At 42.2% G+C, this 19,301-nt stretch overlaps 1 protein-coding gene across 1 annotated transcript; it reads left to right on the top strand.

Moving 5' to 3' along the window:
• Nucleotides 1-393: 393 nt before the first annotated feature.
• On the top strand, nt 394-17,527 carry IER3IP1 (immediate early response 3 interacting protein 1). The gene is made up of 3 exons (XM_086682907.1): nt 394-585; nt 15,073-15,174; nt 16,358-17,527. The coding sequence occupies exons 1-3, from the start codon at nt 495-497 to the stop codon at nt 16,411-16,413; spliced, it is 249 nt and encodes an 82-aa protein (XP_086539033.1). The 5' UTR covers nt 394-494; the 3' UTR covers nt 16,414-17,527.
• The last annotated feature ends 1,774 nt before the right edge of the window (nt 17,528-19,301 follow it).

The raw sequence follows: 19,301 nt of genomic DNA, 5'->3' as shown, positions 1-19,301 counted from the left end.
CAAAAGAAATACAATGCAAGCCTCACATGTCATTAACAATGTCCTCATAGCCACATTAAAAAAAAAAAAAGCAGAAGTTAATGTTAACAATTCACTTTATCTACCTAATATATTTAAAATATTTCAACAGGCAATCAACATTTAAAAATTAACGAAAGATTTGACGTTCTTGTTTTCGTCCTAAGCCTTTGAAATCCCGTGTGTACAGTCTTTCCCACTTTACAGCACCCCAACCGCCGCCAGCCACATTTCCAGCTTTGAGCAGCCATGCGTGGCTGGCCACGGCACTGGACCTCACAGGTCTAGACAGCGGAGCCGACCCGCCTGGCTGACGTGAGCGTGGGGCGGGTCCTAGCCGGATGGGGGCGGAGCTTCTGGGAGAGCGCGTTTGGGGCCTGCCCGGCTCCCGTAGGAGAGCGCTGGTCGTGGCGGCGCCACGTCCCCTGCGGCGGCGGGAGAAAGAACGGTCGGGCCTCGGGCGGCTCCGGGAGGCTATGGCCTTTACGTTGTACTCGCTGCTGCAGGCGGCCCTGCTCTGCGTCAATGCCATCGCCGTGCTGCACGAAGAGCGCTTCCTCAAGAACAGTGAGTGAGGCCGCGGGGCCGGGCTGGGGGGCGGGGGTGAGGCGGCGGCGGAGCCCCGGGGGAGCGGTGCCCGGTCGGGCCGCGGGAGGGGACAGCCTGGGCCGGGACCGACGGGAGGCCGAGGGCTCTACTCTTAGGGCCCTTCCTTGAAGGGAGGAAGCCGAGCCACTTCCGTCTCACCGAGTTTGAGCTCAACACGGGGTGAAGATTGTTTAACAGGTGCGCCCTGTGTGCCGGACCCCCGGGGTCGGGATGGGGAGGGATACAGAAGACCCAGGGGCGCCCCTGCCCCTGCGGTTTGTTTAGGTTAGTAACTTAATGCACTCGTCTTTGACTGTTTTTGATGGTCAGAAACCTGGGATCTGAGTTTTTAGGTACAGAGGGAGGGGCGTGGTTCATTTTGGAGTGTGGGTAATTAGAAGAATGAACTGATGGAGGGCCGTAGGGTTCCTGGTCTTTGCGGATAGGAGGAAAGGGACAGTGTTCGGATTATCAGGACATCCAGCTGCCCACGTTCCTAGAAAAGTTTATGCAGCACAGCTTATTGGATGCCTACAATGTGCCAGGCTAGAATTTAAGAATAGCAAGATGAAGACACAATTATGTCCGCTGGTAACTCACAATACAGCGATTTGCGTGCCATCCCGCGCAGGCCACTTTTTGCTGTATGAGGCAAAATTAAGACAGGATAGTCTGTGATGTGACGTCATTTATCTGCACAGGTATGCCAGATACACAAAGGATACCATCATTTGTCTGCAAGCGTACCAGACATATCTGTGTGAATCACTGAAACTCAGACCCATTTATTCCTTCAGATTTGTTGAGCACACTCTGTGGGCTGGGCCCATGTAATTAGGAGGTGGGGTTACAGCAGTCCCCCTGCCCTTCTAATGGAAGTTCATTTAAATTAAAAAATGAACAAGGAATAATGACACGTATGCAGAGTATTGTGAAACAGAAGTGCAGGGAAACGCTGACGTGTGAATCTTTGAAAGCTTCGTGGATGAAGCGGGTCTAACCCAAAATCTGATAAGTGAGTAAACGTTAATTCGGTGAAGGCTAAAGGTTGGGAGAAGTTGGGAGGGTGAGGAGTAACACTGAGTGTGAAAACTGGGGCAGGTGAAAACAAGGTCTTAAACAGAGTAGTGACATGACCAGATTCGTGTTATTTGCAAGATCCTTCTCACTGCAGTGTGGAGAACAGACTGAACAGGGTAGAATAGTGGGTGTGGGAGGCACCATTTCAAACAGCGCAAATAGAAATGGTGGGTGTCACATCAGTTGAGTGGGTGTAATAATAACTAACACTGAACACCACGTACCAGGATCTGTATCAAGTGCTTTGCTTAGATTATTAACTCGTGTAACCCTCACAACGCCCTGTGAGATCGGTACTGTTTTCATCCCCACTTTACAGATGGGAAACCTGACGCGCAAAAGAGAGGAAGTAACTTTTCTATGATCACACAGCTAGAAAGTGGCAGAGCTAGGATTCACCTTAGGCATTCTGACTCAGAAGTCTGTCTCCTCACTAGTATACTATGCAGAAAAGTAGAAAAGATCTTACGGGGGCTGGATTTTTCTCCCCCAAGAGATACATTGAAGTCCTAACCCTTGGTACCTGTGAAGATGACACTATTTGGAAATAGGGTCTTTCAGGTGTAATCGAGAAGGTCACACTGGATGAGGACGGCCAATGAGGTGTCCATATATGGAGAGAGAGAGACACACAGGGGGAAGAAGGCCAAGTGACAACAGAGGCAGAGAGTGCAGGGATGTAGCTGGACACTGGAAAATGCCAGGAATTGCCGGTAACTACCAGAAGCTGCGAGAAGCATAGATGAGAACGTTCCTCAGAGGCCCCAAAAGGAACCAACTCTGCTGACGCCTTGATTTTGGACTTCCGGTCCCCAGAACTGTGAGAAAATAAATTTCTGTCGTGTTAAGCCATCCAGTTTGCGGCACTTTGTTATGGTAGTCCCGGAGACTAATACCGATCGGGAGATATTTCGAAAGTAGAAAAAGCGGGATTTACTGTTTGGATGTTGGGAATGAGGGAGGGAAGAAAAAGTCAGAGTCAAAGATCTCCTGGTTTTCTGGCTTAAGCACCTGAGTGAAACATAGTACCTTTACCAAGGTGTAGAGAGTACTGGAAGAAAAATGAGGGCAGCAGTGGTGGGTAAGAAGGTGAAAAGATAGTGAAATAAGTTTTGGACGTGGTGAGTTTGAGATTTCTGTGAATTGGCAAGTGCAGATGTGGAATAGTCTGTTGGAGTTAAGTCTATAGAACAGAAGCAAGAGTCACAGGAGAGATTGCATTTGAGTTTATCGAGCACAGGTGATGAATGAAGCCACCACGTAAAGAGAGAAAATCTCTCAGGGAAAGAATAGATGACAAAGAGAATTGGTGACCAGGACAGTCCCAGAATCTCTTTGAGTATTTAATGTTTACGTAGAGATGGGAGAACTGACAGGAGAAGTTGCTGAGTGAGCAAAACAAGAGAAGAGGGAACACGTAGCAGTGGGTTTCACAGAAGCCAAGGAGTGTTAGAAGGAGAGGTAGTACGCCAGTGGAACGTTCTGAGGAATAAGGATGGAAAAGTGTCCTAAGCATTCAGAGTAATAGCAGTCATTGGTGATTCTACACAGGTGGCTGTAACTGTGGATAAAATCCAAATTGGAATGTGTTGAGAAGTGAGTGGAAAGTGATAAAATGGAGATCACCATAGCAAATACGATAATAAAAAGACGGAGATCTGCGAGAATTACCAAAATGTGACACCTCTAGAGACAAAAAGTGAGCTGTTGGAAAGATGGCACCATTAGACTTGCTTGACACAGGATTGCCACAAACCTCTAATTTGTAAAAAACACAGTATCGGGGAAGTGAAATAAAGGCAAGCAATGACGCAAGGTGTGCCTGTCTAACGTTGCATAAGTTGAAAGTGTACGAGGATCGTTGGCTACACGGATATACTGCGGAACGCTTATTACCGCAGATAGTGTTCTTCACCTCACATAATTGTAATTTTGTTGTTGTGGTTGTGGGGGCAAGAACATTTAAAATTTTCTCTCAAGGCAACTCTCAGGTATACAGTACAGTATCGTTAACCATGGTCACCGCGCGGTACGTTAGATCCCTGGAACTCACTCATCTTATCACTGAGTTCGTACCTTTGGACCAGGAACTTCCCATTTGCCTCACTGCTCAACCCCTGGCAACCACCATATTACTCTATTTCTGTGAATTTGATGTTTGTAGATCCCACATGTAAGTGAGATGATACAATATTTGTCTTTGACTTAATTTCACTTGCTGTAATACTGTCAGGATATACTCACGTTGTCACAAATGACAGCTTTCTCTTTTTTGTGGCTGAATAATACTCCATTTTATATATACACCACATTTCCTTTTTCTGCTCGTCTGTCAGTGGGCACCTAGGTTGTTTCTTGGCTATTGTGAATAATGCAGTGAACATGGGAGTGCAGATATCTCAAGATAGTGATTTCATCTCTTGGATACATTCTCAGAAGTGAGATTGCTGGATCATGTAGTAGTTCTGTTTTTAATTTTTTTGAAGAACCTCTACACTATTCTTCATCGTGACTGTACCCATTTACATTTCCCTCAACCAAGCACAAGGGTTCCCTTTTTCCACATCCTTGCCAGCATTTATTATATCTTGTCTCTCCCCCCCTCCCCCTGCATCTACAGTTTGGGTGTTTTTTGTTTGTTTGTTTTTGTTTTTTATTTTGAGAGAGCGAGCACGTGAGCGCGAGCAGGGGAGGGGCAGAGAGAGGGAGAGACAGAATCCCAAGCAGGCTCTGCGTGGTTAGCGCAGAGCCTGATGGGGGGCCCGAGCCCACGAACCACGAAATCATGACCTGAGCTGAGATCCAGAGTCAGACACTTAACCATCTGAGCTCCTCAAGTGTCTCTATCTCTTGTTTTTTGTTTTTTGGGTTTTTTTTAATAATGGCCATTCTAACAGGTGTGAAGTGATTTCTCATTGTGGTTTTGATTTGTATTTCTCTGATGATAAGTGATATTGAGCACCTTTTCTATACTTGTTGACCATTTTTGTGTCTTTAAAAAAGTGTCTATTCAAATCTTCTACCCATTTTTTAAAAATTTTATTTTGCAAGAGAGCTTGGGATTCTATCTCTCTCCCTCTTTTTCTGCCTCTCCCCTGCTCTCTCTCTATTCCTCTCTCTCTCTCTCTCTCTCTCTCTCTGTCTCACTTTCTCTCAAAATAAATAAACTTTTAAAAAGATGAATATATTAATACTTAGTATTAATACTTAATATTATTGATGTACAGATTTAATGCAATGTCTATCAAAATTCCAGTTGGCTTTTTACAGAAACTGACACGTTGCTTCTAAAGGAAATGGACCCAGAATTGCCAAAATGATCTTGAAAGAGAATACAATGCCCAGACCTTACTCCAGACCTGCATTAATATTTTCCAGAAGTGAAGTTCACCAGTGTCTTTTCCAAAATTTCTGCAGGTGACTTAGCTTTTTGCCCCTAAATGAAAATCACTGCTACAAACCCGTTGGAATGCCCCGGAAATGTTAATACTTTGCCTCCTAGAAGTTTGTCTTTATTTCCTCTTCTCTCCAGAAGTAGCACAGATATTTTATCTGAACATGTGTTTTGAATATGGTCTCAGAGCTAAGGAAAAACCTACATTGTCATACCTTAAGTGGATAAGCTGTTTTAAAACATTTAAGGGACGCCTGGCTGGCTAAGTCAGTAGAGCATACAGCTCTTGATCTCAGGGTCGTGAGTTCAAGCCCCACATTGGGCATGGAGCCTACTTAAAAATAACAACAACAACACCTTTATTTAGGGGTGCCTGGCTGGCTCAGTCAGAGGACGGTAGGACTCGGTTGTGAGTTTGACCCTCATGTGATTACTACTACTACAAAAAAAAAAAAAAAATAATAATAATAATAAAAAACAAAATACCTAGCCGAACTATGGAAAGAGCCCAAATGTCCACCAGCTAGTGAATGGATAAAGATGTGATATATATGCACAATGGAATATTACTTGGCCATCAAAAAGAATGAAATCTTGTCATTTGCAATGATGTGGATGGACTTAGAGTATATTGTGGTAAACAAAATAAGTCAGAGAAAAACAAATACCATATGATTTCACTCATATGTGGAAGTTAAGAAACAAAACATATGGGAAAGAGGAAGAAACAAACCATAAGAGACTCTGAATGATAGAGAACAAACTAAGGGTTGATGGAGGGAGGTGGGTGGGAGATGGGTTAAATGGGTGATGGGTATAAGGGGGGCACTTCTGATGAGCACTGGGTATTGTCTGTAAGTGATGAAGCACTTGAATACTCCTGAAACCAATACTGTACTGTATGTTAACTAACTGGAATTTGAATAAAAATTTGACAAGATTTTAAAAAGTTAAATAGTAAAAAAAAAAACTATGTTTTAAAATAGAATTTTAAAATATTTTAAGTATTTGTTAAATATTGTTTATGTAAGCTCTTAACTCTTGCCTAGATTTTTATAGTAACCTCCTCAGTGGTCCCCTCCCTCCAATTTTGTTTCTCTTTGTTCTACCCTCCATGAGAAGCTGAACGTGTTCCTCAGTGGTTTGAAATTCTTGAATTTTCTAACATCCATAGCCTTTAACATAAAAGTCAGACTTCCTCGTGTGACTTCTAAACTCACATCACATTATGATGTGTCCCTTCCTCCCTTTCCTTCCCTTCTTTGACCCTTCTGCAGTATTTACCCCATGTGCCATTCTTACCATGGTTCTCTCTCTTCTCTACTCATACTTCTCCGCCTTCAGTGACTTTGACTTAGGTCAGAATGACCTTTAAGGCATATCTTTGCCATTTGCCTCTCCCAGAAACCATCACTGACCTATTCCGTGGGCCGTAGCACCACTGCAGTTTCATTCCGTCTTTTCCAGTAGGCTGATGACAGGGACTCTCTCATTTTTACAATTCCATCAGTCAGTGAGTATTTTCTAAGTAACTGAATAATGTTACCATTATCGTATTCTTGCAATTCCTGATTTGAGAGCTGTATGTTTATTCAAATAGTTGAACCAGTATTTTGATTGCAGTGCAGAGAATGTGTTGTATCCTCTAGTGTTTCACAATGACACAAATTCCCTTTTTGTGCAAGGAAAAAAAAAAAAGACATAGTGTATTTTAATACCTGTCCAAATTATTCTTACTAGTTTTTGCTTATGGTGCCCAGTATGTATCCCTTTGACGAGGATCATGTCCAGTAGTAGTTATGAGTGCTACAAAAGAAGCATTCCGTACATGAAACATTATGAGTCCACTCTGGCTGCCATAACAATGTCATAGCCTGGGTGGCTTAAACAACAGAAATTTATTTTCGCACAGTTCTAGAGGCTGGAAGTCTGAGATAAGGGTGCCAACATGGTTGAGTTCTGGTGGGGGTATTCTGGCTTGCAGATGGCCGCCTTCTCACTGTGTCCTCACATGGCTAGGTGGAAGTGAGGAGGGGAATCGAGATCTCTTTCTTCCTCTTTTTTGTTAGGCCACAGTCCTATCAAATTAGTGCCTTGCCCTTATGACCCACGTAACCATACTTAGCTCCTTAAGACCCCCATCTCCACGTAAGCTTCAACACAGGAATGTGGGGAGAACACAATTCAGTCCATCACAAGTAATTAAAATATTATTACAAGGTATTTTGGTTCAGGGTTTAAGTGACTGCTCCAAAGCCAATGTAATATTAGAGTTTAGAGTAGTGAGATCTGTAACTATATGTCTGTAAATATATACTCCTGAAAAGCATTTGTTGAATTTCATCACAGATTAAGCAGAAATTATTACATTGGGCTGAGAATTACGTGGACCCACGAGAGATTAGTCCAAGTGTACCAGATCGTTTACTTCAACCTTGATCTTGTTGATCAAAGTAATTTTTTCTTTTTTTTAATGTTTTTTTAGAGAGAGAGAGAGCTAGAGTTCGTTCTCTCTCTCTCTCTCTCTCTCTCTCTCTCTTGCATGTGCGGGGGAGGGGCAGAGAGAGAGAGAGAGGGAGTGAGAGAATCCCAACAGGCTCCGCGCTGTCAGCACAGAGCCTGATGCAGGGCTTGATCCCATCAACCATGAGATCATGACCTGAGCCGAAATCGAGTTGTGTGCTCAACCCAGTGAGCCACCCAGGCGCCCCTTAATCAAGGTAATTTTTTAAAACGTATGTTAGCAGAGTTCTTTGTGTAGTTTATTAGGTACTTTCACGTCTGTGATGGCATTTGATTCACATACAAACTTGGTGACATTGACAAAGTGAAGCACACTCATCTCTTTTGCAGATATGGAAACTGATCTTAGAGAGACTGAGATTTGCCCAGGGTCAGCCAGCCCTCAGAACAGTAGCTAATGCTTTTCTTCAGAATGTATTTAGCTGAAGTTTTTTGGTTCAATCTGGATGGATTGCTATTTTATGTATGACTTTTTGAAGTCTGGGCAGCAGAAGAACATGTTTGGTGTTTGCTAATAAGTAACTTTTATATTTAATTCTATTCCTAAAATTATGGCAGCTGGCCAGTGCTGGCAGGTCTTATCATTTATTCTTTTCTAGGCCCTCTAGCTATGGAAGTGTCAAGAGAGCTGCAGAATTAAATCTTTCTCCTTAAAAAAAAAAAAAGGACAAAACTCTTTAAAGCTTTTGGCCAGTTTCCTTAGGAAAACAACCGAGACTCCCTAAGTAGCAGTTGGAGGGAAAGCTATTTGTTAGAATAAAAGAATAATCCATGGCACCTGGTCTTTTACTTGTCACTCTTGTATTTGTCTATAGAATATCTAGACAGATGATTTACTCTCTACCCAAAATTTAGTTTTCATTCTAGGGACTTGAGAATAGAGACTAGGCTAAAGCTAACTGATAACTTACTGTTTATTTTGGAGACAGAGAGAGACATACTGTGAGCAGGGGACAGGCAGACAGAGAGGGAGACACAGAATCTGAAACAGTCTCCAGCCTCTGAGCTGTCAGCACAGAGCCCGACACGGGGCTCAAACCCACAAACAGCAAGATCATGACCTGAGCCAAAGTCCTATGCTTAACCAACTGAGCCTCCCAGGTGCCCCAGAAATTATGTTTTCTGATAAAAACTGGGTGTGTAGAAACAAGTCCTTTTTACCTAGATCTGAGAGATTGTGGCTGTGGGTGGAAAGGATTGATTTTAGTAATGATAACTTCCGAAAAGCAAGTGAAGGAAATGAAACCAACAATTCCATTTAAAGCTGGTTTGGTTTGACTTGATTTGATTTTTTTTATATATATATATAATTTATTGTCAAGTTGGCTGACATACAGTGTATATATACAGTGTGGTCTTGGTTTTGGGAGTAGATTCCTGTGATTCATCATTAAAGCTTGTCTTAAAATGTAATTTTAAATATTCAGAGTGATTCCTGAATGAAACCTCTCTACTTGTCGACTGTCTCTGCCCTCAGGGGGTTCATGCTCTGCAGAGGAACTTCTAATTGCAGAGGGGATTCTCCAGTGGATGAACATCTTTACAGGCTTTCTTTTGAAATTTCACTTTTCTTTATCAGTGTAATGTATAGTGTGTTTGGTGTTTAAAGTCAAAAAGCTCTTCTGTTTGTAAAGAAAGATAGAAGCCTCCTGCCCCATCTCTTCAACCTGAGCTTCATTTCTTTTTTTTTTTTAATTTTTTTTTTCAACGTTTGTTTATTTTTGGGACAGTGAGAGACAGAGCATGAACGGGGGAGGGGCAGAGAGAGAGGGAGACACAGAATCGGAAACAGGCTCCAGGCTCCGAGCCATCAGCCCAGAGCCTGACGTGGGGCCCGAACCCACGGACCGCGAGATCGTGACCTGGCTGAAGTCGGACGCTTAACCGACTGCGCCACCCAGGCGCCCCGAGCTTCATTTCTTAAAAGCAATTATTTTCAACTCTTCCAAGTTTCGAATCCCTGACTTACTGCTGTGGAAGGGTTTTTAGTATAATTATACCATCATCAGCACATTTGTTCTTGTGTGAGCACAAGTACATACACATTTCCCCTACCCCATCTCTCCCATTTTCAGCCAATTATTGGTGATATCTGTATTCCATATTTAACATTACTATCACTGAATATTGCTCACAGCTGAACAATAAAAAAAAACGTGCTGTCATTCTTCTAGCTTTTTTTTGGTGGTTTGGTTATAGGATTCTAGATTGGGACTAATTTTTCTTCAGAGCTTTTTTTGAAGACATTGTTTCACTTAATTTTCTAATTTCCAGTATTGCTGTTAAGAAGTCTGATGCCATTCTGTTTCCTGATTCTTTGTGCAACCTGACTGGTCTCTCTGAAAGGCTTTAGGGTATTCTTATCTTCAGAGGTCTGAGAATGTACAATGTGTGCCTCCCCCTGCCCCCCCATTAAGCTCTTCTCTGATTGGGCCCTTTTGGCCTAAAGACTCATGTCCTTCAGTTCTATAATATTATCTCTTAATATTTCTTTGATAATTTCTTCCTGTTTTTCCTTCTCTCTGGAACTCCAGTTATTTTGACAGGTATATACCCTTTGTTAGCCTGTCGAATAGGTTTTCTCAACTTAATCTGTCAACCTCTTGAACTTGTGATGCTAACATAGCAAGAACAAGAGCTCCATCTTGATTCCTTAATGTTCTTTTTTATGGCATCCTGTTCTTGTTCCATAGGTCCAATAGCTTTACTCTCTATAGATGTTCATCTTAAAAAATGTGTTGTGGGGTGCCTGGTTGGCTTAGTAAGTAGAGCATGCGACTCTTGATCTTGAGGTCGTGAGTTTGAGTCCCATGTTGGGCATAGAGATTACTTAAAAAAATGAAATAAAAAATTAAACCAGTCACTGTAAATACATGAATAGTAAAAATGTTTTCTTCTACTTCTTGCATTGTCTCTTCCTCCGAGTCTCTTTTTCTGTTTTTGTTCTCTTTCCATGTTACGGATTGTTTCTTTTTGACTTCATTTTTTTTTTTTTAATGTTTTTATTTATTTTTGAGACAGAGACAGAGCACGAGCGGGGGAGGGGCAGAGAGCGAGGGAGACACAGAATCCGAAGCAGGCTCCAGGCTCTGAGCTGTCAGCACAGAGCCCGACACGGGGCTCAAACTCACCGACTGTGAGATCATGACCTGAGCCGAAGTTGGACACTTGACCGTCTGAGCCCCCCAGGCGCCCCTTGACTTCATTTTTAAGTGTAAGGCTCAGAGGGGCTCATTGGAAGCCATGGGTGTGGTTGGGGCTTGTTTGCTGGTGGGCCTCACTGGTGCTTAAAGTTGTCTGTTTTGCTGAGGATCCCCCCCCCCCCAGATATCAGTATCTGAAGTCTTTCTTCCTGGGTCGCTGGCCAATTACCAGAGTAATTTTCTAACTTCTTGCCTGCAGAATGTCAGTGTTCCGTGATCAGACTTAGAGGTGCGCGGGGAAAATGGGCAAGAGCCTGACACTTCGGTGTGCAGATTTTCACTCCTTCTGCTCACACTGGATACCCCTCACTCTGGAGCTTCTTTGGTTCTCTGCTGAGAGTGAACCTCTTGCCTTTGATGGTGTGAGTGGCACGCCCTTCTGTCAGGTCAGTCCGGGGACGGAGATGGGAGGGCAGGGGGCAGCCCACTGCTCATTTGTGGACTCTCATTGAGTCCTCTTTTTCCTTCCTGTTGTCCGCACCGACGCTTTGAGCTTCCTCTCACTTTCCCAGGGTTTCAGTCTCAGCACCGTTCACCTCAGTGTTCCATTGTGCACTTCCTGCAGGGTGCAGGTGTCTAGCTTTCTCTTAGAGTCAGTCACTCTTCTTCATTTATTTCTTATTGTTCAAATTTTGATTGACTTCTCTGGCCTGGAAACGTGTCTCTTGTTAGTCTGTATTCTCTGTTGTCATTTTTAGTAGGGTTTCACAGGTGAAGGCTAAGATAAAAGTGTGTATCCATTGATGAGGTTCAAGGTTCAGGACATGCTACCCCAGACTATGACACCTTGGCAGTATTGAGTATTTTCAGCTGAAGGAGTCTGAGAGAATGGCAGACACAGGAAGGCCACCCTCCCCATCTGCTCCCGCCTTGCCCTCCTTTCCCAAAGCAGGAGCTTAGTCTCCCTTGCCGATCTCACCAGAATGCAAGACTATATAAACAAACCTTGTTACTTTCCCCCCATTTATTACCCCCATTCTCAGGTCAAACTCCCTTTATCTTATCAGTTCTTCACAAATGTATTGTTTCTTTGTCTCAAAAGTTTCCCGCTCTGGTCACTTCTTTGAAGTGACTGAAGCCTTCTCTGAAGGCTCCCAGGTACATGTAAAAAGTTAATAGAGTTTGTATGCTTTTCTGCTGTTTATCTGTTTTTATCAGTTTAATTTTCGGAAGTAGCCAGGGACCCCAGGAGGGTCAGGGTCAACTTTTTCCTCCCCGACCCCATCGTGTTGAACCAGAACCACACTGCATTTTCGTCGTGCAGAACTGTCACAGAGGCTTCTGTAAGTCCGTTATCCCAGCCATGTTGCTTTCCCATAGAAGTTTTCCTGTAGCGGTTATGCAGGTTGGACACTGACACCGCTGCTGGTGGGACGTCATGCTGTGTGTCCTGTGTGTCTGCGGAGTCTGATATGAAATCGTTTTGCCACACTGTAAGTAGGTGAAGGCTGGTGCCACAGTTTGAACTTAAATTACAAAAAGAGGATTGCCATTCAGTGGCGAATGCTGGCTGAGCTGCTGGAAGAGTGAGACAGTTATTTGGAGGAAAGACATTGTAGTAAAATTCGTAATACATTAAAAGCAAATGCTGGGAAAGCAGCATAAGTACATTTGCTTGCTGGAGAGAGTACGTCTGGAGGTGGAAGGGTAACGTTGCCCAGGCAAGATGCAGGTATATTTTCTACAATTATTTTTAGCTTGGATAGATGTATACATTTAATATTGGAGGACCTGCCCCCCTCCCCTAAAGCTACAATGGATTGATTTGTTCATGTTATAACTTGCTGTGTCGTAAAAATTAAGAAGTAGAGTTCTTTGGAAGTCTTCGTCTGTGGTCCTAGAATTTACCTAATTTCACCTTGTCCCAGATTAACCCAGATAATTCACTTCAATTCTACAAACATTCACTAAGTACTTGCGGTGGGGTGAGGGTGCGGGAGAGTGGGAAGGTGAAGAAAGTATAAATTTAGTCCCTGTCTTCCAGGGTTTTATACAGTCGAATGAGAGACACTTGAAAACAGCTAACCAAGAAGGAGAACAGAGTCACTACAGTCAGTCAGCTATTTGGGGAACAAAGAGAAAGAAGGTTCATTATGATATGAGAGGAATGTCGGAAAGGCCCTGACACTGAAGGCAGTGACTCAGAAGCTGTCTTTAACATGTACCACAATTAGTGGGCCTTGAGAGTGATGAGGAACACGTGGAGGGTGGTGATGGGATATTGGGCAAGAATGTGAGTTTAAGGAGTTTGAACTTTATTCAGTAGGCAGTGGGAATCATCACATGATTGTGAGGTAGAAAGATCTGACCCTTTAAGGGAGAAAACTCACAGGGTTAAGACAGCTAGATTACAGAGGCATCTGGTGAAAGAGTCTTGCAAGAGATGGTGTAGGGTCGGACTGTGATGGTGTCTGTACTGGGGGAGCCCAACAAAGAGTAACACCCCTGCCGACTGGGAAGGCCGTCAGCACAACACAAGCTAGGCCCTGAGGGGGGAGTGCTAGTTAGAACACATCAGCTCTGTTGTGAACTTGATTTTTTTTTTTTTTTTTAAATTTTTTTTTTTTTTCAACGTTTTTTATTTATTTTTGGGACAGAGAGAGACAGAGCATGAACGGGGGAGGGGCAGAGAGAGGGAGACACAGAATCGGAAACAGGCTCCAGGCTCCGAGCCATCAGCCCAGAGCCTGATGCGGGGCTCGAACTCACGGACCGCGAGATCGTGACCTGGCTGAAGTCGGACGCTTAACCGACTGCGCCACCCAGGCGCCCCGTGAACTTGATTTTTAAATTACTTTTATCCCACAGCATATCTCAGTGCAAAAAAGCAGACAACCATTTTTTAACCTTTATTTCAACCAAATAAAAGTTGACTAAATGAGTTACAGTCTTATTACCTGAGACTTGGTTCTTTCGTGTATAAAATAAAGACCATCTTTGAGATTAAGGGCCAACCTGTCAGGAATTAAGCCCTACAGTCATGGGAGATACAAAATAATTGAAGATGTGGGAAGTGGGCCTGAAATGCGGACAAGAGATAGCCTGCAGAAATGAGGACTTGTAGGTCTTCAGAAGAATGTATGACAATAAAGAAAGAACTAGCAGGTAAAGGGGAAAAAATAATGTTTTATAATATCAGGAAAATGATGCAGAAGAAGGTAAATGACTCATTTACAGAGAATAAGTGGGGTAGCGGGCTCGGTTCCTCAGCTCTGAATTGAGAAATGAGGAGAGTGATGGAGGGGAAAGTCCCCTGCCCTTGCTGGTGGGATGGAGCACAGCTCTCAGAAAGCCTAAGCAAGCGCCACCAGCTAGGTGTCCCTTAACATTTCCTCAAGTAATGTAGCCCGTATGTCTCAGCTGCAACATTTTCATACTGATAATTGTGTTGGATCTTAGAAATTCTGATTTGAGCTAATTAATTATTGAGTTTGACAGTATGCCTTGCTTTTCAGTTTTGACCTGGAAAATGTTTTGTTTAAAAAAGGAGGAAAGGGGCGCCTGAGTGGCTCAGTTAGGCATCCGACTTTGGCCCAGGTCACGATCTCACGGTTCGTGGGTTCTGGCCCCGCGTCGGACTCTGTGCTGACAGCTCAGAGCCTGGACCCTGCTTTGGAGTCTGTGTCTCCCTCTCTCTCTGCCCATCCCCTGCTCGTGCTCTCTCTCTCTCTCTCAAAAATAAAGAAATATTAAAAGAAAATTTTTCAAAAGGAGGAAAAAACCAGTCAGCATGTCACAACAATCATATTCACTGAATTAAACATCGTGGAATAATTTAGACCTTATATATAAAGTACTATATAATATAGTACTTTATAAAATCAAACTGGAAATAAGATTGTTGCTGCTATCAAAAAGTAAAGAATAGGGGCACCTGGGTGGCGCAGTCGGTTAAGCGTCCGACTTCAGCCAGGTCACGATCTCGCGGTCCGTGAGTTCGAGCCCCGCGTCGGGCTCTGGGCTGATGGCTCAGAGCCTGGAGCCTGTTTCCGATTCTGTGTCTCCCTCTCTCTGCCCCTCCCCCGTTCATGCTCTGTCTCTCTCTGTCCCAAAAATGAATAAACGTTGAAAAAAAAATTAAAAAAAAAAAAAAAAAGTAAAGAATATACAATATTTAATCAGTACTGTATAACTTTGAAGTCAGATGCCTTTATATTTTATGTCTTTAACAATGACTCAAGCTAATTTTTCAGAAGATGACTAATGAGGAAGCAAGGTGAGTGCATAACAAATTTTAACACAGCTAATCATTTTTATATCATGCAGTTGGCTGGGGAACAGACCAGGGAATTGGTGGATTCGGAGAGGAGCCAGGAATTAAATCTCAGCTAATGAATCTTATTCGATCTGTAAGAACTGTGATGAGAGGTAAGAAAAAAAACTAGTGAAACACTCTTTAAAGTTTTAATTTTGCGGTGTTGGTTTAAGTAGCAAAGCTTCTGAGGGTGAACATCATCACATACTGTTTTTGTGTCAGTTTTTATTCTCTTTAGCCTGGCTTTACTGTTCAGAAGCTACTGGTTTCTTTCTTAGTTTACCTCTCATTTCTGTCTAAACCACTTGAAGCAAATGGAATGCCCAGTGGTAGAATCTGTTCGCATGACCTGAAACCTGTTCTCAGACCTGAAAGCAGTGTTCTTGCCTTTTGGAAATTCTGTTGCTTCAAGTAGTAAAGTCATCTAGAGTCCTACAAGGCTTTTGAGAGAAGAAGAAAAGTCCTGTGTCTGCCATTCTATTGGAAATTATTTTAGTGCAACTGAAGAAAAAAGGGTTCAAAACTTATTTAACACAATTAAAATTAGGGCCTCTCTCTCTCCCGCTTTATTAGCTGTTTTGATCACAAGTTTGGATAGAATGGTAAATAAGTTCACTTTCAATTTAGTGGTGAAATGGGTTACCTGGCTGGCTCAGGAGCGTGCCGCTCTTGATCTCAGGGTCGTGAGTTCGAGCCCCATGTGGGGTGTAGAGATTACTTAAATAAATAAAAGTTAAGAAATTTAGTGGTGAAACTGGAGTCTTTGCTCTTTGTTTTTGTTGTTTGTTTGGGGGCGGGGAGGGGCAGAAGGAGAGGGAAAGAATCTCAAGCAGGCTTCATGCCCAGCCCTACCCAGCACGGAGCTCCACTCAGGGTGAGGCTTGATTTCACAACCCACGAGATTATGACCTTAGCTGAAATCAAGAGTTGGATGCTTAACTGGCTGAGCCACCCAGGCGCTTTGTGCTCTTCATTTGTAACGTCAAGTGTCACAGCCACGTGGGTCTACTTCTGCCTGGGTCCACTGTGCTGCTGTGTTCCCAGCATTGCACCAGCACCATTCACACATGCTTCGTATTGATCTCGTTGCACCAGGTGACGCTTACCCCAGTCACACAAGCCCTCTTTATAATAAGTTTTGGATCTTATGATCCAGTGCACGTTCCTTTGTTACAAGTGTTTGCAACATGATTATGAATGACATTGGTAGAGATTTTCATCCTTCCTGGATGCTAGTAACTATTACTTTTTTTCTGCTATTTTCTTTATAGTAACAAACTTTTTTTTTCTTTGCAGTGCCATTGATAATAATAAACTCAATTGCAATTGTATTACTCTTATTATTTGGGTGAAGAACAGTGGGGGAAATGGAGACTCAGAAGAAGAGATGCCAGCAGAAGTTATTACTTCGGTCATTATTGGAATATACGTGTCTTCGCTGGTCGTCCTTGCACTTGACAAAAATGTAAACCTGACAATAAAACCAGAGTCCTATTTATCTGATTTTTTTACAAATGTTGCATTTATAATTTCATTATAAAAAAAAATTAGGTCATCAGAGGCAGTAACAATCCAAGATTGGGATACATTTGATTGCTAACTGTTAATAAAAGTTCATGCTATGGTAAAGATTGTTAAAAGGGTACAGGACTGTCACGTTTATAGAGATTTTTCTCTCTCACTTCTCAGGGATAAATTTTCAATGTTTTGAAGTTCCTCATGACGTGGCTATGATGTGAGAGTGTTTATCTTCCTACATAAAATTTAAAGGATTTTTTAAAAGTGATTACTACAGATAAAATGATAAATAGGTAATTTGGATAATTTTACTTTGAACTCTTTATTTTGTCTGTGTATCATCTTGGCTGTGACAAATTCAAATTTATAGAACTATTGAGCAATACTCTCTGATTTCAGGGAGAATTCTAATTTTGTGAGTCAGATAGTCACATGATAGTTGTGCTTTTTTTTCGTGCATTTGTTATTTTATTAATTGGCCTGAATGATGAGAACAGACCACTCTCTACATATTTCCATTGGTAGAAAAATCTGTGTGAAAAAGTCTACGCCCTTTTTTCAATAATGACTTTTTAAAAAATCTGCATAAATATTAGGCTGCAAGAGCAATCCTGAACGATCACAATTAAACTATATTATATAAGACTTGTGAAGTATTTACCTCTCCCCCAAATTATCACATTTCCGTGTTTTGGAGTAGCAAACTAAGGGGTATAATTCTTTATTCTGTCTGTCAATAGAGAGTCATGCTAGATAAGTTTTTCGTTCTGTTTTTATGTCTTAGACCATCCCATATTTGCTCATCCATTAATACAGTTTTATGCAGGAAGATTCAAACTATGTAAATGGCTTTTTTCTGGAAATTATCAGTTATGATAGCTTAAAGGAATAGAATGCCATCTTTGTTATAGGACAACATTTGTAAATAAAGTTAAATTTCCAAGTCAAGCATTTGTTTTTTTGTACCTTACCTGTCAGTGTTAACTGAATCCTGTTTCGTGTGTGACACTTGTTTTATACTTGCTTTGCTGTAAAATCACTGAGCATAAGTTTAATGGAAGTAAACATCACGCTTTTTTTCTTCAGTGAATTAACTGAATTGCTGATTGCATCAAAGAGACTCATGAGCAATTTTTATTCCATGACTTAAGTTACTTCTAGAACTTTGGAGCAGGTATTGAATGCCTGTTGGCCATGCCTGAATTAGATGATCTCTGGGTCGCAGGCTGGCAGCTGAACTGAAGAGATGTACCTGGGATTCTTAGTTGATTATCTGGCTCATGTGAGTAACTAACATAGAATATAACTTAGAGGCAGTGTTCTTTTGGCCTTACAAAGATCCGATGCAGGAGCCCAAGTTTAATCCACTGGACAGATTCAAAAGATGCAGTTGTTTGAGAGCACTCTGAGGCTGTACAGAATTTTTGAAGGAAAGAAGAAAGAGACCTTGACCTGATGCCATTTCTCATGTAAAACTTTACAGCACAACTTCACGTTCCTTTAGTGGCAGGGCACTGCCCGAGTTCACGGTCTGTTGGAGAGCAGTCACAGCAGGGCAGGATCAGAGTATTCCGTAGCAAAGTGGTTCTGAGGAAAGTGAAGCACTGAACATCAAAATATTTCATTTCTGAAGGCCACTTAATGCAATTCTAGCTTCAGTGCCCTTGAAGGCAGGTCTGTAAGCGTTCACAGGTTAGCCCCGATTTCCCCAGAGCAGCCGTGATTCAGTAACCACAGTATCTCATTTAGTTGACAATAACTTCAGTGTCTGCTTGCCTGCCTACATCCTCTCCCTTAGCCATTCTCAGTATTAGCAATTGGTGATTGTTCTAGACTCCACATATCCATGTTTATGGTCCTTATGTATTCCATGTCTGTACACCTCTGACCTATCATGAAGGATCTTGGCTCAAGTATATACATGTTAACCAAATCCATACCCTAAACCTTAATTAAGTACAGTGGTTTTCAAATTTGTTAATGGTAGAACCAGATTGCAAAAGGGAGAACACAACTGTAATGTTCCATTATCTACAACAGATAAGAGCAGTCCATTTATTTCTAGTTGAAGCAGAGTTAGGGTCCCAGGCCCATTGTTTCACCTCCACCCTACTCTTGTCACCCTTCCTAAGGCACTTCCACAAAACTCTTAAGTTACCAAGACATTGGTAAAAAAGTTCTCTTTAAAAAAGAGTATATAGAGTAGGCAATGTGATCTGCGGTCTATAGGTATATGCTGTCACGAGTGTATATGTACTTATGAAATGACTTGAAAGCAATATATATTTGAATAGTAAAAAGAGTGGGAAGCAGGATATTTCTAATATGCCAAGCAAAACCTTTCATCACAAGACAAGTTTCCTATAACCTCAGTTGTTTCCGGTTGCTTCATCTGCAAACTTGGTCAATAACTATTTCAGAACAGAAATCTGCTCCAGGTGATGTATATATGTATACCTTTTCCACATCACTAACCTTTGACTCTAGATGTACCTCAGCCAAAGAGATATTCTCCTGAAGTAAATGTTTTTGGTGAAATAAATCACTTTCTGAGTGCCTCATGGTTTCAAAGTTATTACCAATAATAAAATTTTGATACTAAGCAAAATGGAATTATTTTTTGCCAACCTCTTCCTTGGCCCTTGATTGGTCATTAGATGCCAGTCATTGTGAAAACATTCTGTGCAAGAACCTGGGACACATAGTGGGCAGTGTCTAAGGG

The sequence above is a fragment of the Puma concolor genome, chromosome D3 (genome assembly GCF_028749965.1).
Source record: "Puma concolor isolate L17-30 chromosome D3, mPumCon1.1.hap2, whole genome shotgun sequence".
Lineage (NCBI taxonomy): Eukaryota > Metazoa > Chordata > Mammalia > Carnivora > Felidae > Puma > Puma concolor.
Note: the sequence above shows the minus strand (reverse complement) of the source record. Positions and strands in the feature narration are given on the sequence as shown.

Coding starts and splice junctions, on each gene's coding strand:
- IER3IP1 (XM_086682907.1), top strand. CDS start 495: ATGGCCTTTACGTTGTACTCGCTGCTGCAGGCGGCCCTGCTCTGCGTC. Junction 586..15,072: donor AGAGCGCTTCCTCAAGAACA/GTGAGTGAGGCC, acceptor TATATCATGCAG/TTGGCTGGGGAACAGACCAG. Junction 15,175..16,357: donor TGTAAGAACTGTGATGAGAG/GTAAGAAAAAAA, acceptor TTTTCTTTGCAG/TGCCATTGATAATAATAAAC.